We start from the raw sequence: 27,380 nt of genomic DNA on the forward strand, positions 1-27,380 counted from the left end.
TGTCTACGGCGACGTAATCTTCAAAATTGACGTCCCCGAGAGCATCACCAAAATCAGTGCCGTCAAGCTCGCTTGTTGACGCTTCCTCCGCTGAAATTTCAGAGGCATCCTCCGAAGAAGCTGCCCAAAACCGCAAACCCTGAAGCAGTTTGCGATTGTTTCTTGCTTCACACGATCCCATGCTCGCGCCAACATGTGGATGGCACTAAGCAGGCTCACCTCATATTTTGCAGAGTTATCCATACACAAAATCATGCGCTCGAGGAGGTGCCGCCTGTACAGGACTTTAACATTCTTGATGATGCCTTGGTCCATTGGCTGCAAAACAGCCGTTGTGTTTGCAGGCAAAAATGCGAGACGTATTGCACTCAAGGCTGGCACATTCACGTGAGCACTGCAGTGATCGACAAGGAACAGCACCTTGCGGTTCGAAGCAGCAAACTTGCGGTCCAATTTGCTTATCCAGCTCTTGAAGATTTCGGCCGTCGTCCACGCTTTTTTGTTCACCTCATGCATCTTCATGCCTTTAAAACATCTCGGCTTCGCGGCTTTCCCGATCACAAGTAACCGACATCGTTCCGTGCCAGTCATGTTTGTCGCGATCAGCACCGACACTCTCTCCTTGCTGCGTTTGCCCCCAGCACAGTCGTCGTCCTTGAATGTCAGGGTCTTCTCTGGTAAAAGCCGATAGAAAAGTGCAGTCTCATCTGCATTGAAGATGTCTTCCGGTCTGTATTCGGCGAGATATTCACGCAGCTTTCCGTCCTTCCACGTGGCCCATGTTTCCTCGTTAACGGACGCCTTTTCACCACACACGCTCTTGAAAACCAGGTCATGGCGATCTTTAAAGCGCGTCAGCCATCCATCTGACGAAACGAAGTCATCGATCCCCAACATTGCTGCAAGCGTTCGGGCTTTCATCGCAACGATGTCTCCGCTGAGAGGAAGTTTGTTGCTTCTGGCCTCCCTAATCCAAACCAGCAGAGCCTTCTCCAACTCTGGGTAAGCGCCGGTGCGCATTCGCTTCCGAGAAGTCTTGAACTTGTCGTTCTCAAATGCATCCATTATTGTGCGCTTGTTCTTGATGTAGTTAGAGAGCGTGTTCGGCTTGATCCCGTACTTCCGCGCTATGCCTTGTTTGGCGGCACCTCCCTTGTCAACTTCGTTCAAAACCTCGACTTTCGTTGCCAGGTCGAGCGTGCGATAAGAGCCACGGTTTGCCATGGCTATAAACTGCGCGACTAGGTACAGTCAATTCCGAATCACTCGTGGAACAACCTAGCCTACGAGCTTCCCGCACAAAGGCGCTCGACTAACACACGCCTCGACGTACGCTGCGCACGCTGCAAGACTAATCTCGCACAATCTCGCCACTGCCAGTAGGCAGCGCTGCGTGCACCTATGGCACCCGCGTGGCCTCCGCGACCAGCTCCGGCCACGCGCGTGGCCTCCGGCGGGAGCCGCTTCGCCTCCCGCCGGAGTTGATCGCGAAGGCCACGGCAGCCGTAGCAATGAAGAATCGCGCCACTCCAAGAAGGATGGCGTTGCGGGCGGCTGCGGTGGCGATGACACCAACGCGGAGCACGGAACTGTTACAACACTTGAAAAATTGCACATTCTACCAAAGAATGACGGTCACCTCGAGGATCCCGGCTGAAAATTAACTTCCAATTAAACAATATTACTGGATGAGGACTTCGAATTATCGAGCGATTTCTTCTATAGGATTACATGCAAAACTGACGGGACCAGCACTTCACTTCTAATTAACCGAAAATTCCAATTAAGCGGCTTCGAATTATCGGGAGTCGACTGTAACTCAAATTAACTACGCTTGGACGGCGAAGCTGTTTTTCGATAACTGCGTCACTACATAGGTTCAGTTTTGTGCGGTAAGCCTAAATGTGCTTCAAGTGCGTCACAGACAGTCAAACAAAATTCCTCACCTGGCTGTAGTGTAGCAGTGCAGTGGTGCCGTGTCGAAATGCAGACGAAACACAGGAGAACGCCGGGAGTCTAAAAAAAACGGGCTACATTCAAAACAGACGAGTCGCTGAGCACGCGAGCTTCGCATGCGCGGCTAGCCTTGGTCGCTCCTGTGGCATGTCCGGTGCATGGCGTACGCATCTGGAGTACCGCTAGCTTGTTGCTAGGCAACACAAGGAAAATAAGTTGCAAAGTATAAGTTCGTTTACACACAAAACTTTTTTTTTGTTTTAGTGGGAAAGAATAAAAAATATAAAACGTTGTCTGTAAATTCATTTCACATTCATTTTTTCTGATGCTCGCGTCAGCTAACGGATGAAGTTGAAACTAGGTGTGACATGTTTCCTGTTGCCAGTTTTTGCCGAGTGTCCCTTCTTGTTGAATTTCTTTCTCTATGATTGCAGCATCAAGAAGCACAATAATGGTGACCCTATTCCAAATGTGGTTCGAGACTGCATCACCTACCTGGACAATGACAACGGTACGTCTCTACAAGTGGTGTCACATTCCCGAGCACTCTCAAGCAATGGGCAATGTTGCCTACAAAATGTTGTAATGGGTATCTCGGTTCACTGCAAAGCTCCTTATATATCAAAGTTCCATCTGACATAAAATTAAGTTTGTTATATCCAATATATGTTGTAAGCATATGTTTGTTACATCAATCAGAAACATTTCAGGTTTACTTTTATTGATGTTATAATTCAATATACCTTGCGTTCATTATATATTTGGGCTCAACTGTAGATGCTTATTATGGATTGTGGCAAAAGCCATGACCTCACGCCATCTTATCAAGCCATGATTGCACTGTGGGATCGCATGCTTGCCTTGTCTGGGTGCAGCGCATAGACTGATGTACCTGCTCAGAAGTGGTGATTGTCTGTTGACATGCCATAACCACATTGATGCATCACTTGAGGGATCATTGCTAGCGTAAGCAATGAAGGCAACCATATCCAGGGACTTGAGGCTAGCGAGCTTGGCGCCAGTAGGATCACTCACTGGGCCTCTTCGATTAGCCCTCCCGGACTGTTAAGAACTGCCTGAGACTGCATACGCAACACTCATTGGCTGAAGGCATCGCCTTGGGCAATCCGGGTTGGAATAACAGAAGAGGCCCACTGTCGCAGCTAAAAGGCGAGTGGATGCTGCCTCTTTTCCTAGGCAACCTGCTCGTATTTCATGGTATTCTTTCTGTTTAAGTTTTGGGATATTGAGAGCTCGGCACAACGACTCTTCAAGGTATAGGGTGAAAAACATCTGGAGTTGACACTTCAGTAGAAAAAGTGTCTATTTAACTGATATTATGAAATATAAGATTTGTAGTTGAGGGTTTACTGTACTTTGTTATATACGAGGGTTGGTCCAGAAATAAGGTTCCCAGGGAGCTCCAGCCACAAAGGAAGGTGCAAGGCAAAATCCGGCAACGCTGCTGCGTGCAACTGTTCCCAGCGGCCGCACTTCGCTGTGCCGCTCATTCTTGGCTCAGCAGCCGTCCGATATGGAGGTTCCCATTGTTAATTCCGCCAAGTGCGAGATTCGTTCCGTAATTCGCTTTTTGCATGTCAAGAAGACTCCACCTGTGGATATTCATCGTCAGTTGACAGAGGCGTATGGCGACAAGTGTATGTCTGTTCAACACGTCCGAAAGTGGTGCAGGGAGTTTAGTGCCGGTCAGAGGAAAATCCACGATGAAGAACGGAGTGGAAAACCGTCAGTTTCGGAGGCTATCAAGATGGTCCAATTTTTCAAAACAGGAGGACCACCGTCCGTGAACTTGTTGCTCAGATGCCTGGGAGTTCTTACAATACAGTGGAAAGAGCTTTGACTGAAAAATTGGGGTATCGCAAGTGTTCTGTTCGATGGGTACTGTTGCTATTGACATCAGACCACAAGAAGAAACGCCTTGACTGTGCTCGCCAATTTCTTCAAAAGTGTCAAGAAGATAAGGAAAGATTGTTGGACTCCATTGTTAAGGGAGACGAAACGTGGGTGTTTTATTTCACTCCAGAAACGAAACAAAAATCCAAACAGTGGCGTCACCCAGACTCGCCAGTTGCAAATCAGTTCAAACAAACTCCTGCTGGCACGTCATGGCCAGTGTTTTCTGGTATTGTAAGGGGATGCTGCTGATTGTGCAGTGGTGGCGTAGAGGTATAGCATCCGCCTCACATGCAAGAGGACCGTGGTTCCAATCCCGGTGCCGCGCAGTTTCCCACCGGATAAAAAAAAAAGTTCACGGCGTGTTCATAACATTGTATCAACAGGCCTGGAGTGCGGCCTGATCCCGTTGACCAGAACCGCTAATGCATTCCCTCACCAGAGCAGGATTGGCCATCCTGGTGCAGTTCTTGGCCACAACCTCCTATAGGAATACAACATCCAAACCCCGGCCCTTAGTCCCCAGCACCTGCGAAGCAACTGACCTCGGCGGCGGTCAGACCTGTGACGCAGCAGAGGGTGCTAAAAATATCCGGGTCCGGACAGGCCGCCATTGGAATTAATCTGGCAATGTTTAACGCTAGAACGTTATCTAATGAGGTGAGTCTAGAAGTGCTATTGGAGGAATTAGTAGGCAGTAAATGGGATACAATAGAGCTCAGTGAGGTTAGGAGGACAAAATAAGCATATACAGTGTTAAAAAGCGGGCACATCATGTGCTACCGGGGCTTATCGGAGAGACAAGAACTAGGAGTTGGATTCCTGATTAACAAGGATATAGCTGGTAACATACAGAAATTCTATAGCATTAATGAGAGGGTGGCAGGTCTTGTTGTGTAGCTTAATAAGAGGTACAAATTGAAGATCGTACAGGCCTACGCCCGTACATCCAGTCATGATGACCAGGAAGTCGATAACTTCTATGAAGATGTGGAATCAGCGATGGGTAGTCAAAACAAAATACACTATACTGATGGGCGGCCTCAATGCCAGGGTAGGCAAGAAGCAGGCTGGTGACAAGTCAGTGGGGGAATATGGCATATTCTATAGGAATAGCAGGGAAGAGTTATTAGTAGAGTTTGCAGAACAGAATAATATGTGAATAATGAATACCTTCTTCCGCAAGCAGTATAGCCAAAAGTGGACGTGGAGGAGCCCGAATGGCGAACTATTAATGAAATAGACCTTATACTCTGCGCTAACCCTGGCATCATACAAGATGTCAACATGCACGGCAGAGTGCGCTGCAGTGAACATAGGATGGTAAGAACTCGAATTAGCCTAGACTTAAAGAGGGAATGGAAGAAACTGGTACATAAGAAGCCGATCAATGAGTTAGCGGTAAGAGGGAAAATAGAGGAATTCCCGATCAAGCTGCAGAACAGATATTCAGCCTTAACTCAGGAAGATAATTTTAAAGTTAAAGCAATGAACGACATTCTTATGGGCATCATTAAGGAGTGTGCACTAGAAGTCGGTAGTACCTTTATTAGACAGGATACCAGTAAGCTATCATAGGAGACGAAAGATCTGATTAAGAAACGTCAGTGCATGAAAGCCCTACAGCTAGAATAGAACCGGCAGAACTTCCGAAGTTAATCAGCAAGCGTAAGACAGCGGACATAAAGAATTATAATATGGATAGAATTGAGCATGCTCTCAGGAACGAAGGATGCCTAAAAGCAGTGAAGAAAAAACTAGGAATAAGCAAGAATCAGATGTATGCATCAAGAGACAAAGCCGGCAATATCATTACTAATATGGATGAGATAGTTCAAGTGGCTGAGGAGTTCTATAGAGATTTATACAGTACCAGTGGCACCCACGAAGATAATGGAAGAGAAAATAGTCTAGAGGAATTCGAAATCCCACAGGTAACGCCGGAAGAAGTAAAGAAAGCCTTAGGAGATATGCAAAGGGGGAAGGCAGCTGAGGAGGATCAGGTAACAGCAGATTTGTTGAAAGATGGTGGGCAGATTGTTCTAGAGAAACTGGCCACCCTGTATACGCAATGCCTCGTGACTTCAAGGGTACCGGAATCGTGGAAGAACGCTAGCATGATCCTAATACACAAGAAAGGGGACGCCAAAGACTTGAAAAATTATTGATCGATCAGCTTACTGTTTGTTACCTACAAAGTATTTACTAAGGTAATCGCAAATAGCATCAGGGACACCTTAGACTTCTGTCAACCAAAGGACTAGGCAGGATTCCATAAGGGCTACTCAACAATAGACCATATTCACACTATCAATAAGGTGATACAGAAATGTGTGGACTATAACCAACCCTTATATGTACCTTTCATTGATTACGAGAAAGCGTTTGATTAATTCGAAACCTCAGCAGTCATGGAGGCATTACGGAATCAGGGTGAAGATGAGCCGTATGTAAAAATACTGAAAGATATCTATAGCGACTCCAGAGCCACTGTAGTCCTCCATAAAGAAAGCAACAAAATCCCAATAAAAGAGGCGTCAGGCAGGGAGACACGATCTCTCCAATGCTATTCACGGCGTGTTTACAGGAGGTATTCAGAAACCTGGACTGGGAAGAATTGGGGATAAGAGTTAATGGAGAATACCTTAGTAACTTGCGATTTGCTGATGATATTGCCTTGCTTAGTAACTCAGGGGACCAATTGCAATGCATGCTCACTGACCTGGAGAGGCAAAGCAGAAGGGTGGGTCTAAAAATTAATCTGCAGAAAACTAAAGTGTTGTTTAACAGTCTCGGAAGAGAACAGCAATTTACAATAGGTAGCAAGGCACTGGAAGTGGTAAGGGAATACATCTACTTAGGGCAGGTAGTGACGGCTGATCCGGATCATGAGACTGAAATAATCAGAAGAATAAGAATGGGCTGTGGTGCATTTGGCAGGCATTCTCAGATCATGATCAGCAGGTTGACATTATCCCTCAAGAGAAAAGTGTATAATAGCTGTGTCTTACCAGTACTCACCTACGGGGCAGAAAGCTGGAGGCTTACAAAAAGGGTTCTACTCAAATTGAGGACGACGCAACGAGCTATGGAAAGAAGAATGATCGGTGTAACGTTAAGGGATAAGAAAAGAGCAGATTGGGTGAGGTAACAAACGTGAGTTAATGACATCTTAGTTGAAATCAAGAAAAAAAAATGGGCATGGGCAGGACATGTAATGAGGAGGGAAGATAACCGATGGTCACTAAGGGTTACGGACTGGATTCCAAGGGAAGGGAGGCGTAGCAGGGGACGGCAGAAAGTTAGGTGGGTGGATGAGATTAAGTAGTTTGCAGGAACAACATGGCCACAATTAGCACATGACCGGGGTAGTTGGAGAAGCATAAGAGAGGCCTTTGCCCTGCAGTGGGTGCAGCCAGGCTAATGATGATGGTGATTGCTGATTGATTTCACGGAACGTGGGATAACAGTCAACTCAGGCAGTTATTGTGCAACACTAAGAAAACTCAGGCGAGCTATCCAGAACCACTGGTGAGGACGAGTGGCAGCCGGTGTAACGCTGCTTCACGACAACGCTCGACTTCACGTCCTCCGTCAAACCCAGGAACTTATGAAAAACTTTGGGTGAACTGTCATGCCCCACCCACCATACTATCCAGACCTCGTGCCTAGTCATTCTCACTTGTTCCCCAAGTTAAAGGAACATTTGAGTAGCCAACGCTTCCAGAGCGACGATGAAGTCAAAGAAGAGATGAAACGCTTCCTCAATGGGTTGGCGGCAGAGTTCTACGACATTGGGATGCAGAAGTTGGAGCACCATCTACAAAGATGCATAGAAAAAGATGGCGATTATGTAGAAAAATAGAGCGACGTTTCATCTTTCCAATGATGTAAGTAAATGTCTGTAAGAATAAACAATGTTGTCTATTTCGAAAATTTATGGGAACCTTATTTCTGGATCAACCCTCATACTATGTCAAGGTTTAGCTGTATTCAAAGATATAATTGGAGTTGCACCCCAGTAATTGCTTCCTGTTAGGGTACGTGGAAACACCCTATTGTCAGTTTGCAGTAAAGTTGTTTGCTTCTTTTTCCTTGCTCCCATGTGTAGAAGTGTTTGCAGTTGGCTTGGTGTGAGTGTTTGCCTTCTCAAATGCAGCCCTGGAGGTGGAAGGCATCTTCAGACGTTCTGCCAACACCCAGGTTGTCAAAGCGGTGCAGGCGCTCTTTGACGAAGGTGAGCTTGCGAAAGCGAATGTGTCTGGGTTGAGGGCTTTATTGCAATATGGATATGAATATTATATGATACATTCCATATATGTATGTATGTATGCATGCATGCATGCATGCATGCATGCATGCATGTATGTATGTATGTATGTATGTATGTATGTATGTATGTATGTATGTATGTATGTATGTATGTATGTATGTATGTAGATACGCGAGGCGCATTCGTGCCATCAATATCAATGTCAGCGTGCTGTTCTGCTATCTACTGTGTGTGTGCAGTCGGTGGTAATGTACAAGATTCCATGCAAGAGTTGTGATGTATCCTACATAGGTTAAACTGAGAATTTAAAAAGAAGAATTCAGCAGCACCAGAACGTTGCCAGGAAGGGCAATGCAAGTTCAAATGCCTTGGCGGATCATCACATAACTACTAACTACACCGTCGATTGGGATGCTGCAAGCATAATCGTGACAGAGAAGTGCCTATATTCAAGACTACTCTTATTCTTCAAATTCATATTCAAATGACTAGAAGCACAAACCGAAACTTTTGTCCCATCGCGAGTAATATCAGCCAAAGACCGAGATAATAAGCCTTGGTTAAACAAGGAAGTTTGGGCCCTCACAAATAAAAGAGATCGCCTATACCGTAAATATTGCCAGACGACAGATACTGAAACATACATACAGATGAAAAAACTCGGAAAGAAGATAGCCAAAGATGTGTGTCAGGCAGAGAGTGCATATTTAATTACGTAAGTAGCAAGGTGAAAAGCAACGCTAAGCTTGTCTGGAAATACATTAAAAGAAAGACTAAAACTTTTGGTTTCTTCTTTTGGTTTGACACTTCTTCTTTCTTCTTTTGGTTTGACACTTCTGATGACGTTGCCTAGACCAAGGAAATATTTTTGGGTGGTCCTGCGCACTAGCAGCACCCCCTGCCTCCCTCCCCCTGTGTACATAAAGCCCTGTTTTCCAGGAATAAAATTCAGTTGAAGTCTGGCGTTCGTGTTGTCTTTCTCTTCTCGTCCTTATTCATTTGTACGCTGGAACGATGTTTCATAATGCTAATCACAACCAACTAGCCCAGCTGTCCATACTTAGCAGCACTTTATCAAAGTTTGTATGTTGGTATTAAGGCTAACATGCAAGTCGGTCTGCATCACGCAGATGGTGTTTTAGGAATCCAAATGTTTGATTAGCGGAGGCAGTAATGCGCTTTACATGAGCAGACCAGTCCAAGTCGTATGAAAGCGTGACACCGAGGTATTTGAATGTGTCCACTTTTTCTAAGGTAGTATTAGTAATATTATACGGTGAGTACAAGGGCCTAATGGTGGCGACTGAAGCACATTACTTTACATTTATTGGGGTTAAGGGTCATTAACCAGTTGTTGCACCAGTCTTGCACTTTGTTAAGGTCATTTTGTAAAATACTGTGGTCAGAATCGTTAGTAATTATGCGGTAGATGACACAATCGTCAGCAAACATACGGATTAGAGAGGAAACAAGAGGAAGGTCGTTAATATAAATAAGAAAAAGTAGGGGGCCTAGAACGCTACCTTGTGGGATGCCAGATGTTACAGGGAGGGGCGCGGAGGTGCGATTAATAACATGCACTGACTGTGATCGGTTAGTGAGAAATTCATTAGCCCAATTTAAGATGTCAGGGTGCAGGTTCAGCTGGGAGAGCTTGAGTATTAGGCGTTGGTGAGGTAACTTATCAAATGCTTTAGCATAATCCGGAGAAATGGCATCAATTTGGGTGTTAGCATCAAGATTAACATGTAAGTCATGGACGAACATAGCAAGTTGCGTTTCGCACGAGAGACCCTTACGGAAACCATGTTGGCATGGGTGAAGGAAGTTGTTAGTGTCAAAAAAAGTGCATAATTTAGGTGAAAATGACGTGCTCCATTATCTTGCAGGGTACGCAGGTTAGGTAAATCGGTCTGCAGTTAAGAGGTGAGTTTTTATTGCCCGATTTGTAGATTTAGACGACCTGCCCTTTCTTCCAGGTGACGGGGATGCTACAGGAGGATAAAGACTGTGAGAAGATTAATCTAAAGTACGATGCGCAGATGAGTTTAGTATTTTTTAACAGTTTAGAGTTGATGCCATCCGCCCCTGATGACGATGAGAGTTTTAGCTTTTCAATTATTGCCGTTATGCCATATTCAGTGAATTCGATGGGTGACATAACAGATTGCACAGGTGAAGGTGGTATAGGTGACAGAGCATCAGGTTCTCTGGTGAATACTGATGAAAACGCGCGGTTAAATGCATCGGCACACTCTTCTTCGGGGATTACTTTATTGTTATGGTCGGCGATAGTGATAGCATCCGGTGGCTTGGGGTTTAGAAATTGCCAGAATTTCTGGGGGTTAATGCTTAGTACACGAGGCAATGTGTCATGGAAAAAGGAGTGTTTTTCGCGGCGTATAGCTGAGAGACAAACTTTCTCTGCCTCGTAATATTTGGTCCAGGCCACAGCACAATTGGTTTGCTTTGCCAACCAAAAAAATTGTTTTTTACTGTTTTCTAAAGTTGACACTTTTTTGTGAACCAAGGTTTAGTGCTGTTAGTCGGTACAGAAATAACTGGAATGTGGTTAGTAGCAAGGTTGAGGATTTTTTGTTCGAAAATCGACCAATTTGCTTGAAGTGTGCCGCTGTGGAATTCAGCATTGAAAGTGGGGTAAAAGGACATGAGTTTGTTGTTAATGGCTTCGTAGTTGCCATTGTCGCATAAGCGTATTATATTATTCCATGATTCTCACTTTGGAAAGGTAAAGTTAAAGACAGTGTGGATTACTTTATGGCTGCTAATTGCCGGGAGATAAGATATCGAAGATAGGCTAGACGGATTGTTAGTTAATATGAGATCTAAAATGTTGGCCGAGTTATTCACTACGCGTGTTGGTTCTAAGACTGGGTGAGTTAAGTTGAAATTAAAGCAGACTTCGAGGAAATCATTTTCGGTTATACTATGTGACGAAGATGGATAGCTATCCCAATTGATATTTGGGAATATAAAGCCTCTGAAGAGCAAAATCTGAGTGTCAGTGTATTTTTTCATTAGTACATCTAGGACGCAGTTGAGTTTGTCTGGAAAGCTAGTGTCTGCTCGCGGGGGGCAGTAGCAAACGCCAAGTAATATAGTTTGCGGGGTTGCACGAGAGAGTAGCCATAATATTTCAAGGTCACTTGGGTTGTGAACAACGGAGCAGGGTATCGTATTACTAATGGCGATCAGCACCCCGCCGCCTCTAGAGTGCTGGCGATCGTTACAGAAAACATGGAAACCGGGTAAGTCATCCATGACTTCCGTGTCGAATACGTCAACGGTTAGCCAGGTTTCGATTAGTATCGACAAGTTACATCCAGACGATAAAACCAAATTAGATACAACGTCACATTTGGAAAGGAAGCTACGTATGTTAGAATAGATCACTGAAATAGTAGTGTTAGGGCGGTTTGTCGTTATCGAACGGTGTGTTGGATGACGGTGATGCAGCGATTGCTATTGTATTTCTTTTACACATTTTTTAGTTTTGCCATACATGTACTTAGCAGATCCTATAAACAGAGTTTTGTAGCTTAATGAAAATGGAGCCGATTTGGTCCTCGCAAAAGCCAAAACATGTTTCCGGGCATTTTGCACAGTACGAGAGTAGTCTTCGCGAATGCCATAGTTAGTCCCTTTCAACTTGCGGCCGTTACAATTTTTTCTTTTGTTTTATATAAAAAAGGAAGTTTACGATTATAGGACGGTTTCGGCTATCGGAATGGCAGCCGAGACGATGCGCACGTTCAATCTCCTCAGGATTCACGGTCATGTTTAATTGGTCTGCGCAAAGCTGAATTATTTTTTCCTCTGCTTGAGCGGCGGATTCAGACGCACTTGGGTCGGGGATACCGAAGAAGATAAGGTTATTGCGGCGGGCTCAGTTTTCTGCGTCATCGATGCACGCTTCTATATCGGAGGTTGCCCATGTCATCACAGCCACAGAAGTCTTAAATGTTTCAACCTGCCGCTGCAGGTCATCAATGTGTTGACAGTGGCTCTCGACGGCATGCATTCTTCTGTTTAGTTCGGAAATCGAATTGTTAGTCTCGACTAGTTCGCTTTTTAAACCTTTAATCTTGTTAATTAACTGCAATTGCACAGCGGACAGTGTCTTTCGTTTAGTTAGAACAGCGTTAGCGTCAGGACCGGGTTTAGTTTCTATGCCGCCCGACAGTAGCAGCAAAGAGCGCGAGACATGAATACAATTCATTGCGATGGCAAACAGACACTGGGGGCTCGGCAGCAGTATCAAAACATAGTTGCATGATTTCTTAGCGTAAAGACTAACACTGACTGACCTGCATATTGAACAGCAGCAGTTTAGTGGAATCAGAGTCCTTCCATGTTTTTTTCTGGTCACGAAACTGCCGCCTCAGTTTCATATAGCGCCAGCGCCCGCCGCTAGAGGCGCAACCGTGCATGAGAGGGCATGCGAACGCCGCTACCGCTGTGGTTGTGTGTGGGGCAGCCTCGGTATTCTAGCTTTCTCAACTTCCTCAACGATCGCTTTAGTTTCACGTAACTATTTTTAACATTGAATATAATTAAATTACTGCCTGAGCGTGTCTTCTGCGATGATATGAGCGCACGGGACGAAAAAAAAAAAAAGCCGCTCATAACATGGAGCTTGCGGCGGTCTCAAACCAAAAAGAAGAAAGATCTGGAATTTTAAGAGCCAGAACCGCGATACGATTATGAGGCACGCCGTAGTGGGGGACTCGGGATTAGTTTTGACCACCTGGGATCCTTTAAAATGCACCTAAATTTAAATAAACGGGTGTTTTGCATTTCGCCCCCGTCGAAGTGCATCCGCTGTACACGGCCGGGCGGTCCCGGTCCGGATTTCTTCGTCATCGCCATTCGCCTCAACGCTTCGGTGGGCTCCACTTTTTAATATTTGCCTTAAATTAAACACCGCGCATTCGCAACAAAACGCCAGTGGTCCCACTTATCACCAGAGGAGTAAGCGCCAATTCTCCGTTGCGCATAGCGCCAGATTGTTCGCCGAGCACAGCTGTTCAGTTTCTGTTAAACTGTGGCATAGAAGGACTCTGTGGGCAGTATCTTATAACGAGATCAAAAGAATGAAATTGCTATTGCAAAGGGCTGCTACCGTAGAATACTTAATGACAAAGAAAAGGGAACTGAGCTGCTCCATGCGCTTAAGATTTCTTGCAAAGCGATGTCATTTCTGAATAAGATTTAGGTAGAATTAATGCAAGACGAACTTCGCTACTAAATGTCTTCCTAGACAATCACATGTAAGAAGACAGGACAGACAGACAGACCTGTCCTGTCTTCTTACATGTGATTGTCTAGAAAGCGCAACCAATGTTTCCTATTACAATGAACCAACTTGCCCAACAACGCATCCTGCTAAATGCCTTCGGTGCGGCTTTTAACAACGGATTAAGGCGAACCTGAAGTGTTAGGACCTGCACAGTTGAAACTAGCTGTAATTAGGCAATTGCCTTAGCAAGCAGTCGTTTAGAAGCGTCAGTAAGCCCAGCACTTCACTGGTTGTGGTTTCGACGCAGAAACGACGAGACTAGGTATTTTGGTTCTTAATTCGCAACTATTTACAATATGTTAAAATGTTGCAATCACCGGTCCTGATATTCTTATCATGGTCGAAAAATGAAAAAAAAAACTTTATAATTCCATTAAGAAAATAAATAAAACGTGTTGGTGCAAAACAAAATACAAGCACGATCATTTATTTATCATGTAAAATAAGCGGAGCGAAATACAGATAGCACGGAGGCGTCCGGTCACAAATGGTCCACTATTCACAATGCAAGAAGTTTGTTAAAAGCATGACACTGATATAATACGCATAAAGAAATAAGATCAAACGTGAGAGGTATGCATTGGGAGGCAGGAAACAAACACCAGCAAACGAATGGCAATAAGTACAGAATGCATAGTCGATTGTTTCTATAAACAAGAAAGTGTAAAGCATAAGCATTTCATAACACACGGCTAAAGAACTCTCAAACGAACACAAGTAGCCACATCACAAATACAGCAATTTTTTTTAAATGGCTTGTTAGAGATACCACCTTTCTACTTCTTCAGCTGTTACTTAAACATGCAGACAAAACTTGCTCAGAAAATCACAATACAAATGTAGCTAACAGTGTGCTAATAACCTTCTTACTCATAGCAGCTTATAGACTTAAAAGTACGTGCAATTGAAGAATTGTAGCCCATCATTAGCCAAGACTAAAGGACAATGGAAAATAAAACAATGCATATTATTCTGTTTTAACACTTGCATTTAAAGGAATTCTAATGCTATACCTTTCATAGGTGGTCGGGGTAAGGGCGCTGTTGCTGTGAACTACTCTATCCTGGTATAACACAAATTGAGGTTGCAACAAAGCATAAAGCAAATGTGTTAAGCGTCGGCTTCTCACGCTCCAGGGACACGTCGTCGCCGTTGATGTTGAAATTGTACGCAGTGACGATGTCCGAGGCGTCAAAGTGTTTCGCGCACACACGTGTATACTTCGATTCGAAATTAAAACCGCCACTTTCCTGCCGCGGTATGGCCCGCTTCCATTTCTCGCGCTGCTCCTTGTTATTAGGTAAACAGAACAACGACACCTTTTCGGTCGTGCCCTTGTAGCCGGAACGGCACCCAGGCACGCAACACGTGTTCGGCATCGTTGTCCCACCCCACCACTTCAACAAAACAGCCCAACACTCGAAAAATAGCACAGCACATGCACAGAACGTACCCGAAAAGTCAGCTCGCCTCGCACTGCGCACGCATTTCGGTACGCGAACGATGCCCTCTGTGGCACAGTGGCGCCGCGTCGCGGCACCTTTGGGCAGCATATGAACCTCTCCCATAGCGTGACGGCGGAGTTTCGTGACCAGAAAAACATGGAAGGACTCTGGTGGAATGTATCTTGGCACAGACGCCGAGCCCACGGGTTGGTGTGTGATGGTGTTGCTCTTTTATAAGTGATCTGCTGACGGATGTTGCTGACATAGGCAGCTCCCTGGGGGTAGGGTTGATCACGCTCGTCACAGGTGGCGCTAGTAGAAGCGTAGGGGGGGTTAGCACGACTTGGTGAGGGACAGCAGGGGCACGGCCAAGGCACGGTTGCATGCAGTTTGATGTTGTGTGTGGGACAGCCGAGATAGTACCGGGCAGCGCTGCGCCGATCAGTGCGATGATGAGCACCTGCATATTGAGCAGCAGTAGTTTAGTGGACTGTATCGTGGCACAGCCGCCAAGCCCACCGTCGTTGTGTAATTCGCTATACTCGAGGGAAACTTTCTGTGGCAACGAAGGGAAGGCTATGGGCGCATGGCTGCTGCACATATGTTACTGCGCCAAGTAGTCTGCCAGCATGTGACGGTGCTTTTGGTTGCTTGGAACAGACACCGAATCAACGCAGCTTCACGTGCAACGGTTTCGCATTTGCCCAGACGTGGAAGGGAAAAGCCACAAAATAAGTAAACTTTTACATTCAGTGGTGTGTTCTATCATATTTTACTGTTGCTAATAAAGTGTTTATGTTTTCTCTTCTTCAGCTTCAACTAATGTGGATGAAAACACTGGACTCTTTTCAGAAGCGCTCTCACTTGTGTGCACTTTGCCTTCGTAGCTTTCCCTTCATTGCCACAGAAAGTTGCCCGCGAGTATAGTAGTAGTCTGACAAACTTGACAGCAGTCACACCATCTGTGTGGTTTGTTGCCTACATCTTCTGGGCAGTTCAAGATGGATGATTGTTCCAGGCAGGGTGTAACGAGCAGTTGCAGCACTTCGTGCACCATATAGGACGGATAGAAATGGAAAGTGGTCGGTACAGCACCCGCAAGCAACTTCAGTATTCGGCATCTGAAAAGATATCGCTTTCATTGGAGCATTTGCTACCCACTACAGTTGATGCAGACTTCTTGATGAGAATTTTGCAAGAAATACCTTTTTTTGCTACTTACAACTCAGGTCCGCATCGCAAGGAAATTGGTGAAAGGAAACACCCGGCGTCTTCCCCTGTTCAGACTTGCAAAATGGCATGCAGCAGTGCACCGTGGCTACAGTGACTGTGTTTGAGGCATTGGCAAGAAACTGCGTTTTCACCCTCTCAACGATCCCATGGAGAAAGCTCATGAAGTCAGGTGCAAAAGCTGGTACACAATAGACATCATGTGAGGGATCGACGGCACAGGTTCAGACGCGAGCGTCAGGCACAGGAGTGGGGAGGTAACCACACCTACAAAACTAGAACAAGATTGCAGGGTCCCCACTCACATCATGGGCAATAACAGGTCTGATAGACGTTGTGCGCAAAAGAAAGCGACAGAAGCTACGCAGGAAAAAGCCTCAGTTTAGCCCGAAAGGCAAATTAGTGGACAGCTGTACTAAGTAAGGATGGTAGTTTGATTGGCTGTATAAACTCGAAAACCTAGACATAGTAACTAAATTAACGACCGTGGTGTCATGTGCGCACACGCAAATGGGAATACATCTCACTTGATGGCCGCGGAAACTAGCTGTCGAAATGTTGGACTGAGGAAGGGCGGCCAGCAGCAGCGAGGCGAATTGACAATCGTGCTGCCTCTTGCTTCAACGCAAACTAAGCTGTGAAAACACAGCGGACTCTGTGTTCGTCGCAGATGGCTTTCAAGATACAGCGGCCTGGGTGGGCGCACCTGGCCGCCCGTAATAGAACCCCCCCTCCCTCCCTGCCCTCCTCCCGAAGCCTTGCACACAACGGAAGACGGTGCGCTTTCTCCTCGCTTTCTTCCCTTTCGGGTGCAAGATTGAGCGGCGATTGCCGGCTTACCCTCGCATGCTTTAATTGGCACAGACAGCATATGGTGCATGGCAACAATTTTATCGCACTTGGGCTTTATACGAAATTTGACGGCGACAGCAGAAATGCACTTGGAGTGTTGTCCACGTAATTGCTATTGCAATAAAATGGCAGCAACAGAATCCAGCCTCTTCGCGCTTGCGTACACGGTCAGGTGTTGGCGACCTCATGTGGTGAGCCATCGAGCTGCACATCAAGAAAAAGTTCCGTTTATTCCTGTCACGTTGCGAAGGCCTGTGACTGAGCGTGGAGGAGAGAGTCGAGTCCAGGCGTGGCTGTTCATATTGAACTTGAAGACACTGTACAGGAATTTCTCCACATGCATTGTGCATGAGTTCTCCTATAATGGCAGATTTGATTCATTGCAAAGGTCTAGCAGTTCGTTCTAAGCATGTGGCAGGTGTTGCATTACGTGGCGAAAAGGCTTGGCTTATTGCTAGAGTCATTGTTAGTGCTTTTGTATTGAGACTGCAGTAAATGAATGACTGTGTCTCTAATTACTGAATATTTTGAAGGGTGTGTTTGCATTTAGCGAACTACTAATATAATGACGTTTTGCAGAACTATTGATTTTGTTATAAGTGGACTCGACTGCATAACACTAACAAAGAAAGCAGATGTACAATTGAAACTAGCACAGAATGAACACAGGCTCTCTCACTGTCGCTCCTAAGTTTAGTGAATTGTTGACGGTGCAGTTCACGTGTTGTATAACTGTGTGCCTTAGCTTGAGTACTTAAGTTTCAGTAATAAATTTTTGCTTAATACTAATATCATTTAAGTAGAGGCTGAACCATTGTGACAGAAGCATTTCTTTCAAGGGTGTCCTGTCTAAGAAAGACATCTACGCAAAGCCCCCACTTCTCGTCATTCCCATGCATGCAAGTGTAATGCCACTTTTCCCTCTAATTATAACTGTAAGAAACTCTGTGCTGTGCTTGATAGCAAAAATTTTGAAGTAAATGCTATCCAGTATTCCTGCATATCTGTCAGGTGCATGAGTGCCATTGTGTTCTCTGCAGGCAAGTATGTCAACTTTGATGCATACAAGAATGTCCATGTTGCGGCGGTGATCCTCAAGACCTTCCTGAGGGAGCTAGAGGAGCCTCTGCTGACCTTCGACCTTTATGATGATGTCATGAGCTTCCAGGGTGAGTGTTCTCAGTCTTAGCCTTGGGAGAAACACACGGCCGCTGTTTATAACTTGGCTGACCCTTGTGCAGGAGGCAACACTCACTGGAGGCCTGAAATGTGTGGTAGCATTTGCCATCCAGGGTGTGCATTTTTATGTGCCATTCTTCATGTATGCTTGCAACATTTGTTGTCATACAGACAAAAAGAATTTATTAGATTTTTCAGACTTCGGTAAAATATCACTCTCAGCAGAATTAATATTTGTTGGGCAAGCAGCTCCATGCACAACACTCCAGAAACTCTTTACAATTATTTATGCCTTTGAAATTGTCCAAATTTCCATAAGTTTTAGCTTTTACTGCAGTTACCACCATTTTTATATCCCGAATTGTGCCACGATTATCCCCAACTAGATTAACGTTCAATACAAAAGGATAGACAGTTGGGCGAGTTGGTACGGTAACATGATCTTGGCTAGTAGCGCGAAGTGAATAAACTCATTGACTTGAATGTTCTCTCACAAGCCAAATTGCTCTTTTGCCTGAGGACAAGAAGGTTTTCAATATGGGAATGTGTAGCAAAAATTGTGAGATCTATATTTTGACCTATATATTTGAATTTTAGCAGTGGGAAGTCAGCTGGGGTTGGTTTTTTTTACGTTATAACTAATATGCTGAATATTGTATAAATACAAAAATACTAGGTGCGTGTGTGTGTGTGTGTGTGTGTGTGTGTGTGTGTGTGTGTGTGTGTGTGTGTGTGTGTGTATATATATATATATATATATATATATATATATATATATATATATACACACACACACACACACACACACACACACACACACACACAGTGAAGTAGACAAGCGTATGAAGCGGTTTATTGACGTTTCGGCCGGGGTCCGGCCTTCATCAGAATACATTGCATGGTGTCAGTACAGTTAATATACATGTGCTTATCGACCAAATGAAGATACGTTTACATGAAAAACGAATAAAATGGGTGAACAAAATGCATCTGAATCGTTCAAAGGATTGCTGACACGTGTATAGACCGATGGCGATTGCAAACATATCATCTAAAATACAAAGCATAAAAATGCACCGGAATGAATTGTAAAAACCAATCGCCACGTGACAACAAAACGTCAATATTTGCTCAATATGTGCTATGTTATCAAGCAAACACAGACACAAAAAAAGGGGAATAGCGACGTATTAGTAGCAGAAGGGACAAGTGATGGGCTGCAAAGACAGGCAACTCAATTTTCCTACGCATTCATTCATACCACACGCGACGGTATCAAACTTATATATAAGAAAGGATTCGCGGGCTTCTCTATCATAATTTGAACGAAATCCAGATTCAAGCAACGTGACTCTCAGTTTATCAAATGAGTGGTCAGGAAGATGCACGTGTCTTGAGATGGGCAGGTTGGGCAACGTGTTAGCATGGGATTTATGATTGTTAAAGCGGAATCTGAAAGGCCCTTCTGTTTGTCCGATGTACCGTTTTTTGCAGAGCGTACATTCAAGCATGTATATTATGTTTTTTGTGTCGCAGTCGAAATCGCCTTTGATTTTTAAACAAAAGTTTGAAAACGTACTAGTAACCTGTTGCGATGTGACTATGTAGGGGCATACTTTACATCGCGGTTTTCGACAAGGATGGCATCCGATGGCATCAGGGCAGTCAGCCTTAGATGATGATGCTAGTATGTCTCGAATATTTCTAGCTTTACGGTATACTGCTTTAGGCGGATCAGAGAATATGTTTTTGAGGCGTTCACTTTGCATTAGAATATTGTGTTGTTTCCTTAATACATGCGAAACACTTGGGACTGACGCACTGTGGGTTAGGACAAGATTTGTCTGGGATGAGGGAGTCGGTTTGTTCTTAATGCAAAGAAGCGTCCTTCGGTCATGCACGTCTGCGCGTTTTATTGCATCGTCAATTAATTGTGGTGGGTAATTTTGTTTGGCTAAACTGTTTTTTAGGGTACCGCAATTCTTTTGAAACTCTGATTGCTCAGAACAAATTCTTTTAAAACGTAAGGTTTGGCTATAAGGAATGCTAGTCTTGCAATGTTTAACGTGACTGCTATCGAAGTGCAAATATTGACATCTATCTGTTGGCTTTTTGTATAGGGCAGTAGATAGTTTATCATTTAGCACTGAAACGCTGACATCAAGGAAGTTAATAGTAGATGCAGAATACGTGTGAGAAAACGATATAGATGGATGGGCATTGTTAAAGTCAGATATGAAAGAAAGCAGTTCCTGTTCCCCATGAGGCCAAATCAGAAAAACATCGTCAATGTAACGTTTGTAATAAAAAGGTTTTAACGTCCTGGTTAGCAAAAATTTATCTTCTAGCTGACCCATAAATATATTGGCGTAGTTCGGGCCAATTCGCGTACCCATAGATGTCTCACTAACTTGCACATAGTGCTGTCCTTCAATTTCGAAGTTATTTCGTTCTAAAATAAGAGCTAGCAAAGTTGCCAATGTGTCGCTATCGATGAGTTTCTCGGGTGATGTACATTCGTAGCAATTGACGACTGCCATGATGCCATCAGAATGTGGAATGTTAGTATACAAAGATGCTACATCAAGTGTGACCAAAAGAGAACCTTGAGGAATAATGAGATCGATTATATCCGACAGGAAGTGGGTAGTGTCTCTTACGTAAGAGGCAAACGTAGCTGGGATATGACTAACCAGGGAATCTACATAGCTGTACAAATTTTCTGTGACTGTACCTATACCAGAAATGATGGGGCGACCTGGGTTGTTTATCTTATGTATTTTAGGTAAAAGGTAAAAACGACCAGCAACAGGACTTAGTGGAATTAGAGAATGAACCGCATTGTCAGGCACCTTTTTCTTCTTGACGAGATCTAGCACTGTGCTTTTGATCAGAGATTTATATTGCTCAGTGGGGTCATGATCAAGGCGTTTATAAAACGTTGCGTCTGCTAGCTGTCTGTGGGCCTCTGCGGCGTAATCGGACTTATTCATTATGACAATGGCACCACCTTTGTCAGCAGGATTAATGACGATGTCTTTGCGAGAGGGCAGGGTATCTAGTGCTTTCATTTCGCTGGCGAACAAATTACGGCGGAAGGGTGCTTGTTTTTGATACAATTGTAGAACGTCTTGTTGTACTGCTGTGATATACATGTCCAAAAATCTATCGCACTGTGTAGGAGGGACCCAGCGCTTGCCAAAGGGTAACTCGTGTTTCGAATCGTTTGAATTGGAGCGGTCATGGAAGTATTCGCGCAAGCGTAAGTTACAGGCGAAATTATCCAAATCTTTCAGTAGTTGAAATTCATTATGTCCACCTGTTGCTGGACAAAAATTAAGACCACGACGTAGAACACTGCACTCCTCAGCTGTTAGCTGAATGTCTGAAATATTAACAATATTATTCTGCTCCTGATGGGCAAACCTACTAACAGAGGATGACGAAGAAGTGCCGGAGTGCACTTCTAGAGGTTGGGTTTGAAGAGGGGCAGAGTTGAATACCTTGTCCTGGCTTCCAGAAGAGCACACAACAACACCGTCACGGGACAGTTTCTTGGCTTTCATTGCGTAGATTTCATTCCGTTTTTTGGTTGCGAATGCCTCTAATGCGGCGGATTGGCTAGAGGACAAGTTTAAGCTCGCAGCAATTTGACTTTCTTGGTTCATGAATTTCTTACTGGAAGAACGATAGTGATCTAACTCAACACGGGTGAGTTGTAGTGAAGCATTTGTTAGTATGTTATCCCATCTAGCTATATTGCGCTTAGACATGTCTGACAGAGCTGGTTTTACAACAATACGGAGAGCCTTTGGTGCAACAGCCGCAGCTAGGTAGGTATTTAGCGTATCTACATGTAGAGCATTGCGAATTCCTTTTTCTGTAACCTTCCTTAGCCTTAGAAATTTATAGATACCGGAAAGTGTGTGAAGCATGCTAAGGATGCTGTAGTGTTGTAGGACTACTTTCAGCACTTTTCGACACTTTCATTTCATTTCATTTTATTTACTTAAAGACCCCGTAGTAGGCGTATTACATAAGGCGTGGGAAAACAACATATACAAACAAGTGCTATAATGCATTCAATTCTGTAAATAAAAAAGTTGTCACATCTTGAACAAATTGTGAAGAGCAGGTGATGGCAGCGGTTTGATGAGGACGGCCATTCCGGTCTTTAGATTCTCGGTAGAAAATGAGGCTGAAAATGTATTTGTGCGTGAATTGTGCTACCTGCTGAGGATGGCTAATGCGCCGTGACCGGTGCATTGGGGGAACAATGTGAGGTGGTCGATTAAGCGTCGAATAGTAGAAACTGTGGAAGAGGGAAAGGGTGGCAATGCGGTGACGAAGGGATAGAAGCGATAAGGAAGACTTTTTTTAAAGATGATATGCTGACGTTGTAAGAGTATGTGGAATGAGCATACCTGTTGGCACCATTTCGAACTGCCTCGAGGGCTTTGGCGAGATATGCTTGATGCGGATCCCAGATGTCAGATGCGTATTCGAGTTCCGTTCTTACCAATGATCTATAGGCTAACAGTTTTACATGCTATGGTGTGAGGCGAAGGTGATGTCTTAGAAATCCCGATGTTTTGTTAGCCGATGAAATAACACTAGTAACATGCGCATTCTAGGTTAGATCATTGGTCAAGGTGATACCTAGGTATTTGTAGGATTCCACTGATTCCACGGTGACGTCACCAATCCGATAAGAAAAGTGAAGAGGGTGATGACGACGGGTAAACGAGAGAAGTTCGCATTTATTAGAGTTGAGTGTCATCAGCCAAACATCACACCATTCTTGTACCCAGTTAAGGTCGTATTGAAGAGTTATTTGGTCAGTGATGGTATTGACTGCGCGGTAACTAACGCAGTCATCGGCTAACATATGGATATGGCAGGACACATGGAACGGTAAGTCATTAATGTAAATTAAGAAAAAAAGGAGGCCAAGGATGGACCCCTGTGGTACGCCTGATGTGACGAGTGTAATGTTTGAAGCGTGGTTATTAAACAAGACATACTGTGAGCGGTTAGTTAAAAATTGCTCAAGCCATTTTAGGATATTAGGATGCAAATGCAAATGAGAAAGTTTTAGTAATAGGCATTCATAAGCGATTTTGTTAAACGCTTTCGTGTAATCCAAAAATATGGCGTCTGTATGTTACGGTCAAGATTAGCATGAACATCATGAAGAAATAGTGCAAGCTGGGTCTCGCAAGAACGGCCCCGGCGAAACCCGTGCTGTGAAAGATGAAAGAAGTTGTTAGCGTCTAGAAAGTTCATAATATGAGAGTAGATTACATGCTCCATGATCTTGCAGGGAACACTTGTCAATGAAATGAGGCGGTAATTTAGGGGAGAATTTTTGTTGCCCGATTTGTAGACTGGAATAACCTTCCCCATCTTCCACTCGTCTGGCATGGTGCCTGTGGAAAGCAACTGCGAAAATAATAAATATAGAAACTCTGCAGAAATGTATTTCGTGTGTTTTAGTAGTTTAGAGTTAATGTAATCGATGCCAGATGATGAAGACAACTTAATATTTTCTATCACAGATTAAAGCCCACGTACTGTGAATGTGATGGCTGACATGTTGCATTGTATATTTGTGGTTGGCGGAGGAGGAAGTGTGTCCATTTCATTAGTGAAAACTGAAGAAAACGCGTTGTTGAACATATTAGTGCAGGTTAAATCTGTCACCAGTTCACCCAGCTCGTTAGTAAGATTATTGATACACGCTTCTTTGGGGTTTATCACCTGACAGAATTTTCTTGAATTAGTAAGTAAAATGTCTGGCAGGTCATAGTGAAAAAAAGGTTCGCTTGGCATTGCGAATTACAATTAAGTACACAGCTTCAGTAGCGTAATACTTCTCCCACACAGCTGAGCTTGCCTTAACTTTAGCGTGGCGATAAAGACGCTTTTTTTTTATTTTCTAGTCGTTTTAAAGATCTCGTAAACCATGGTTTTTGTCGATTGTATCGATTGGTTATCCTGTGAATAACTCGGTTCCTTAGTCCACATAGTTTGTTTTTAAACAGCAGCCAGTTATCATGAACCGAATGTTTATTAAATTCATCTGCAAAGGTAGAAAAGAACGTGTTTAATTCAGTATTTATAGCCTCAGTTACCTTTGTCATATAAACAAGTTGTCTTAGCATGCATGTCGCATGCTGGGGGAGCGAAAGTGAAGGCAGCATGAATAATTTTGTGATCACTAATCTCATGAAGATATGTAAGGGGTGATAAGCTTTCAGGATGACTGGTTAGTATACGATCTAAAATATTGGCAGATGTCCCCGACACACGGGTTGCCTCCAGTTCTAGCTGTATTAAATTGTAATTTAAACACACTTCTATAAAGTCGCTCGCTTCAGTTTGATTTGTTAGTAAAGCATTGCCATTGTGCCAGTTAATGTCAGGAAAATTAGTCTCCCAAAAGGAGAATACTAGCTTGGGGATACTTTGAAGTAATTTCATTTAATATGTTGTTTAAGAGATTAGCAAAGCCCGGTTGATGGTGAGGGGGGTTGATAACAAACACCTAGCAGTACTGTTTGTGGGAAACATTGACATTTTAACCAGTGTTTCCAAGTGCACTTTTCATAGGGGCATCGAAGGCAATGTTCTGGCGGACCAGATGGCCGCATCAATTGCATCGTATTCTGTAAATCCTACCGCAGCAGTCCCTGTCACAGATCTGAGGCCCTACTTGCGCAGAAAACTGCGAAACTACTGGCAACGCTCGTGGGACATGGAAAGAAATAATAAATTGCACATAATAAAGCCACAATTAGGGTTCTGGCCTTCTGCAACAAAATCACGCCGAACAGATGTCCTATTGTGCCGTCTAAGAATAGGACACACATTTGGCACCCACAATTTTTTACTCACTGGAAATGAGCCCCCAACCTGTGGGAGATGCGGGGAGAGGCTGACCGTCCTCCATGTCCTCCTGGAGTGTCGGAAAGCTGAATCTGACAGAAAGAAACATTTTCCGTTAGCATACCGGCAACACATTCCCCTTCATTCTGTAATGTTACTCGGCCCAGAACCGCTCTTTGACACTAACTCAGTTCTAGACTTCCTGAAAGATGTTGTGTTACATGTAATTAGCCCTGTACATTCATAGCGTCCCCTCTCTCCAGAGGATGCCGCTGTGAAAGCTATTTCGCATAGCACATGCCTCTCGGCCCTTGCGTTTCAAGGGCTCTGGCGAGGCTGTAGTGCTCTTAGACAATTTTAGCATCTCGCATATTTTATATAATGCAGCATTCTTTTTAATGCATTTCAGTGATCATAGTACATGTCATTAATCATTGCCATAATTTTATTACCTGTAATTTTTATGCAATTTACACACTCTTTTAGGCCCCTTTACAGCCAGGTCACATTAAATTCACAGAGCCCATCACACCACGACATATTCATTACCACTAGCATGGCGCTCTTTGGCCATACCTGGCCCTTGCGCCATTAAACCTCAAACATCATCATCATCAAGTGCACTTTTGCTAGTCCGCAGTGATGCGGAAGAAAGACAGAGAGTCACTTAGGTGCATTTATAAAAATCAAAGCAACCTTTACAATATACATATACAGAGAGTAGATAACCTGTGTAACGGCAGTCAGTGTGTCCACACATATACAGCAAGCACACAGGAATAAACGGGCTGAAACATCTTAAAACTTCTTCTTTTGCGCAAACAAACAGGGATGAAGAATAGGGGCAACACAAGGACGAGCGCTTTCTAACAACTTGTTATTAGAAAGTTGAGTTAAGTTGAGTTGTTAGAAAGCGCTCATCCTTGTGTTGCCCCTATTCTTCGCCCCTGTTTGTTTGCGCAAAAAAAGTTTTACGATGAATCTGTTCCAACTAGGCCGACTCGCAGTTATAGGGCTGAAACAGTCCTGTGCTTTATGGCTCAAGGTTCGGTCATCACGGCACTGTGGGTTCACGCGTGCTCGAGCTGGCTGCAACGACGATACGCTCAGGCCCCGTTCAGCACAGTTCACAGGCTCGGCATGCTCAGGAGCTGCAGTGGCAGCAGCCAGGGGACGCCTTGTTCCGCGCAGCCTCGGTGTCCGGCTTGGACGCCGCTTGTGACCGACGTGCTACAGTTGCACGTCCAGGATGGCCTCAGTGCCCAGCTTGTGCACTGCTCGCAATCCACACGTGGCAATCGCACAAGAGGACCACGTCTAGCACACAAACGTCTGTGCCAGACTGGAATTTCGCTCTGCACATCTCAGGTGCAGCAGGTCAGGGACTGGCAGCCCTCGGGGTCAGCCAGCGTCTCGAGCACTGGCAGCAGGAGCCCTGGTTTTTCAGACGTCCTCGTCCACGCTCGGCTCCACGATCCTCCGCACCTTGCCGCAGATGTCTCGCCTGGCAGGAACTCTCGCCTCGCTCACCCCAGGAGCTCAAAACTGCTGCCCGCCTGGTTCGAACACGGCAAGATCGCGCCTCTTCCCCCGTGCTCATGCACGCGTTCCCTTCTTTGTTCTTCACGGAGCTTGGGTGGCTGCTCCGATCTTCTAGCGGCACCTCACGGCACTTACATCTGACATTTTACCCCTCACTTTAGGCAGTTGTTTCATTTACACAATTTTTCAAAGCACTTCATTAAAACTTCTTTCTGGGCGAGTTGGTGCATACTTGACATAAAAATTTTTTCAACTTTTCTTTCTACTTTTTTCTAGTTTTTTCTAGTTTTCTTCTTTTCCTGCGCCTGATTTCGTTGACTGCCGGCACGTTCGTCCATCGATGCACAATGTCATTTTCCCCGATTGTATCACTCCCTTCCCCCTTCACTTCTGCCTTTTCCCTTATATAAGGCATCCGTCTTCCGTCAATAAAATTTAGTTGACAGTCAGTGCTTGTGTCTCGTCCTTGATACTTTGTGGTTGCATGTGTTTGCGCTGTTACAATTTTTATTTCAAAGCACGTGCATGGGCAAAGTTCACAGTCCATAAGGCGCAAAGTGTTCATATGTAAGAGTTTTTCCACAAGCACAAAAGTAGTTCATGATGTGTTCACAAATGCAGTAAATGCAGTAGGCGCATACTGCCGTCTTTCTTTTTAACCACAACAATTGGCAAGTGGTAGGGTGAGTCCGATGGTTCAATAATTCCCTGCGCCAGCATCTGCTGCACATCTTCGTCTACTGCCTGTTGCACAGCAAACGATATCGGGTATTGGCGCACA

General features: G+C 44.5%; 1 protein-coding gene across 2 annotated transcripts in view; it reads left to right on the forward strand.

Moving 5' to 3' along the window:
• The window catches only part of RhoGAP68F (Rho GTPase activating protein at 68F), a 230,520-nt gene that overhangs the window by 176,305 nt on the left and 26,835 nt on the right, over positions 1-27,380 (forward strand). For both annotated transcript variants that reach the window (XM_075677915.1, XM_075677917.1), the window contains 3 exons: positions 2,391-2,467; positions 8,030-8,107; positions 18,031-18,159. In XM_075677915.1, the coding sequence (XP_075534030.1) occupies positions 2,391-2,467; positions 8,030-8,107; positions 18,031-18,159 (284 nt within the window). The remainder of the gene's footprint in view (positions 1-2,390; positions 2,468-8,029; positions 8,108-18,030; positions 18,160-27,380) is intronic.

The sequence above is a fragment of the Dermacentor variabilis genome, unplaced genomic scaffold, assembly GCF_050947875.1.
Source record: "Dermacentor variabilis isolate Ectoservices unplaced genomic scaffold, ASM5094787v1 scaffold_14, whole genome shotgun sequence".
Classification (NCBI taxonomy): domain Eukaryota; kingdom Metazoa; phylum Arthropoda; class Arachnida; order Ixodida; family Ixodidae; genus Dermacentor; species Dermacentor variabilis.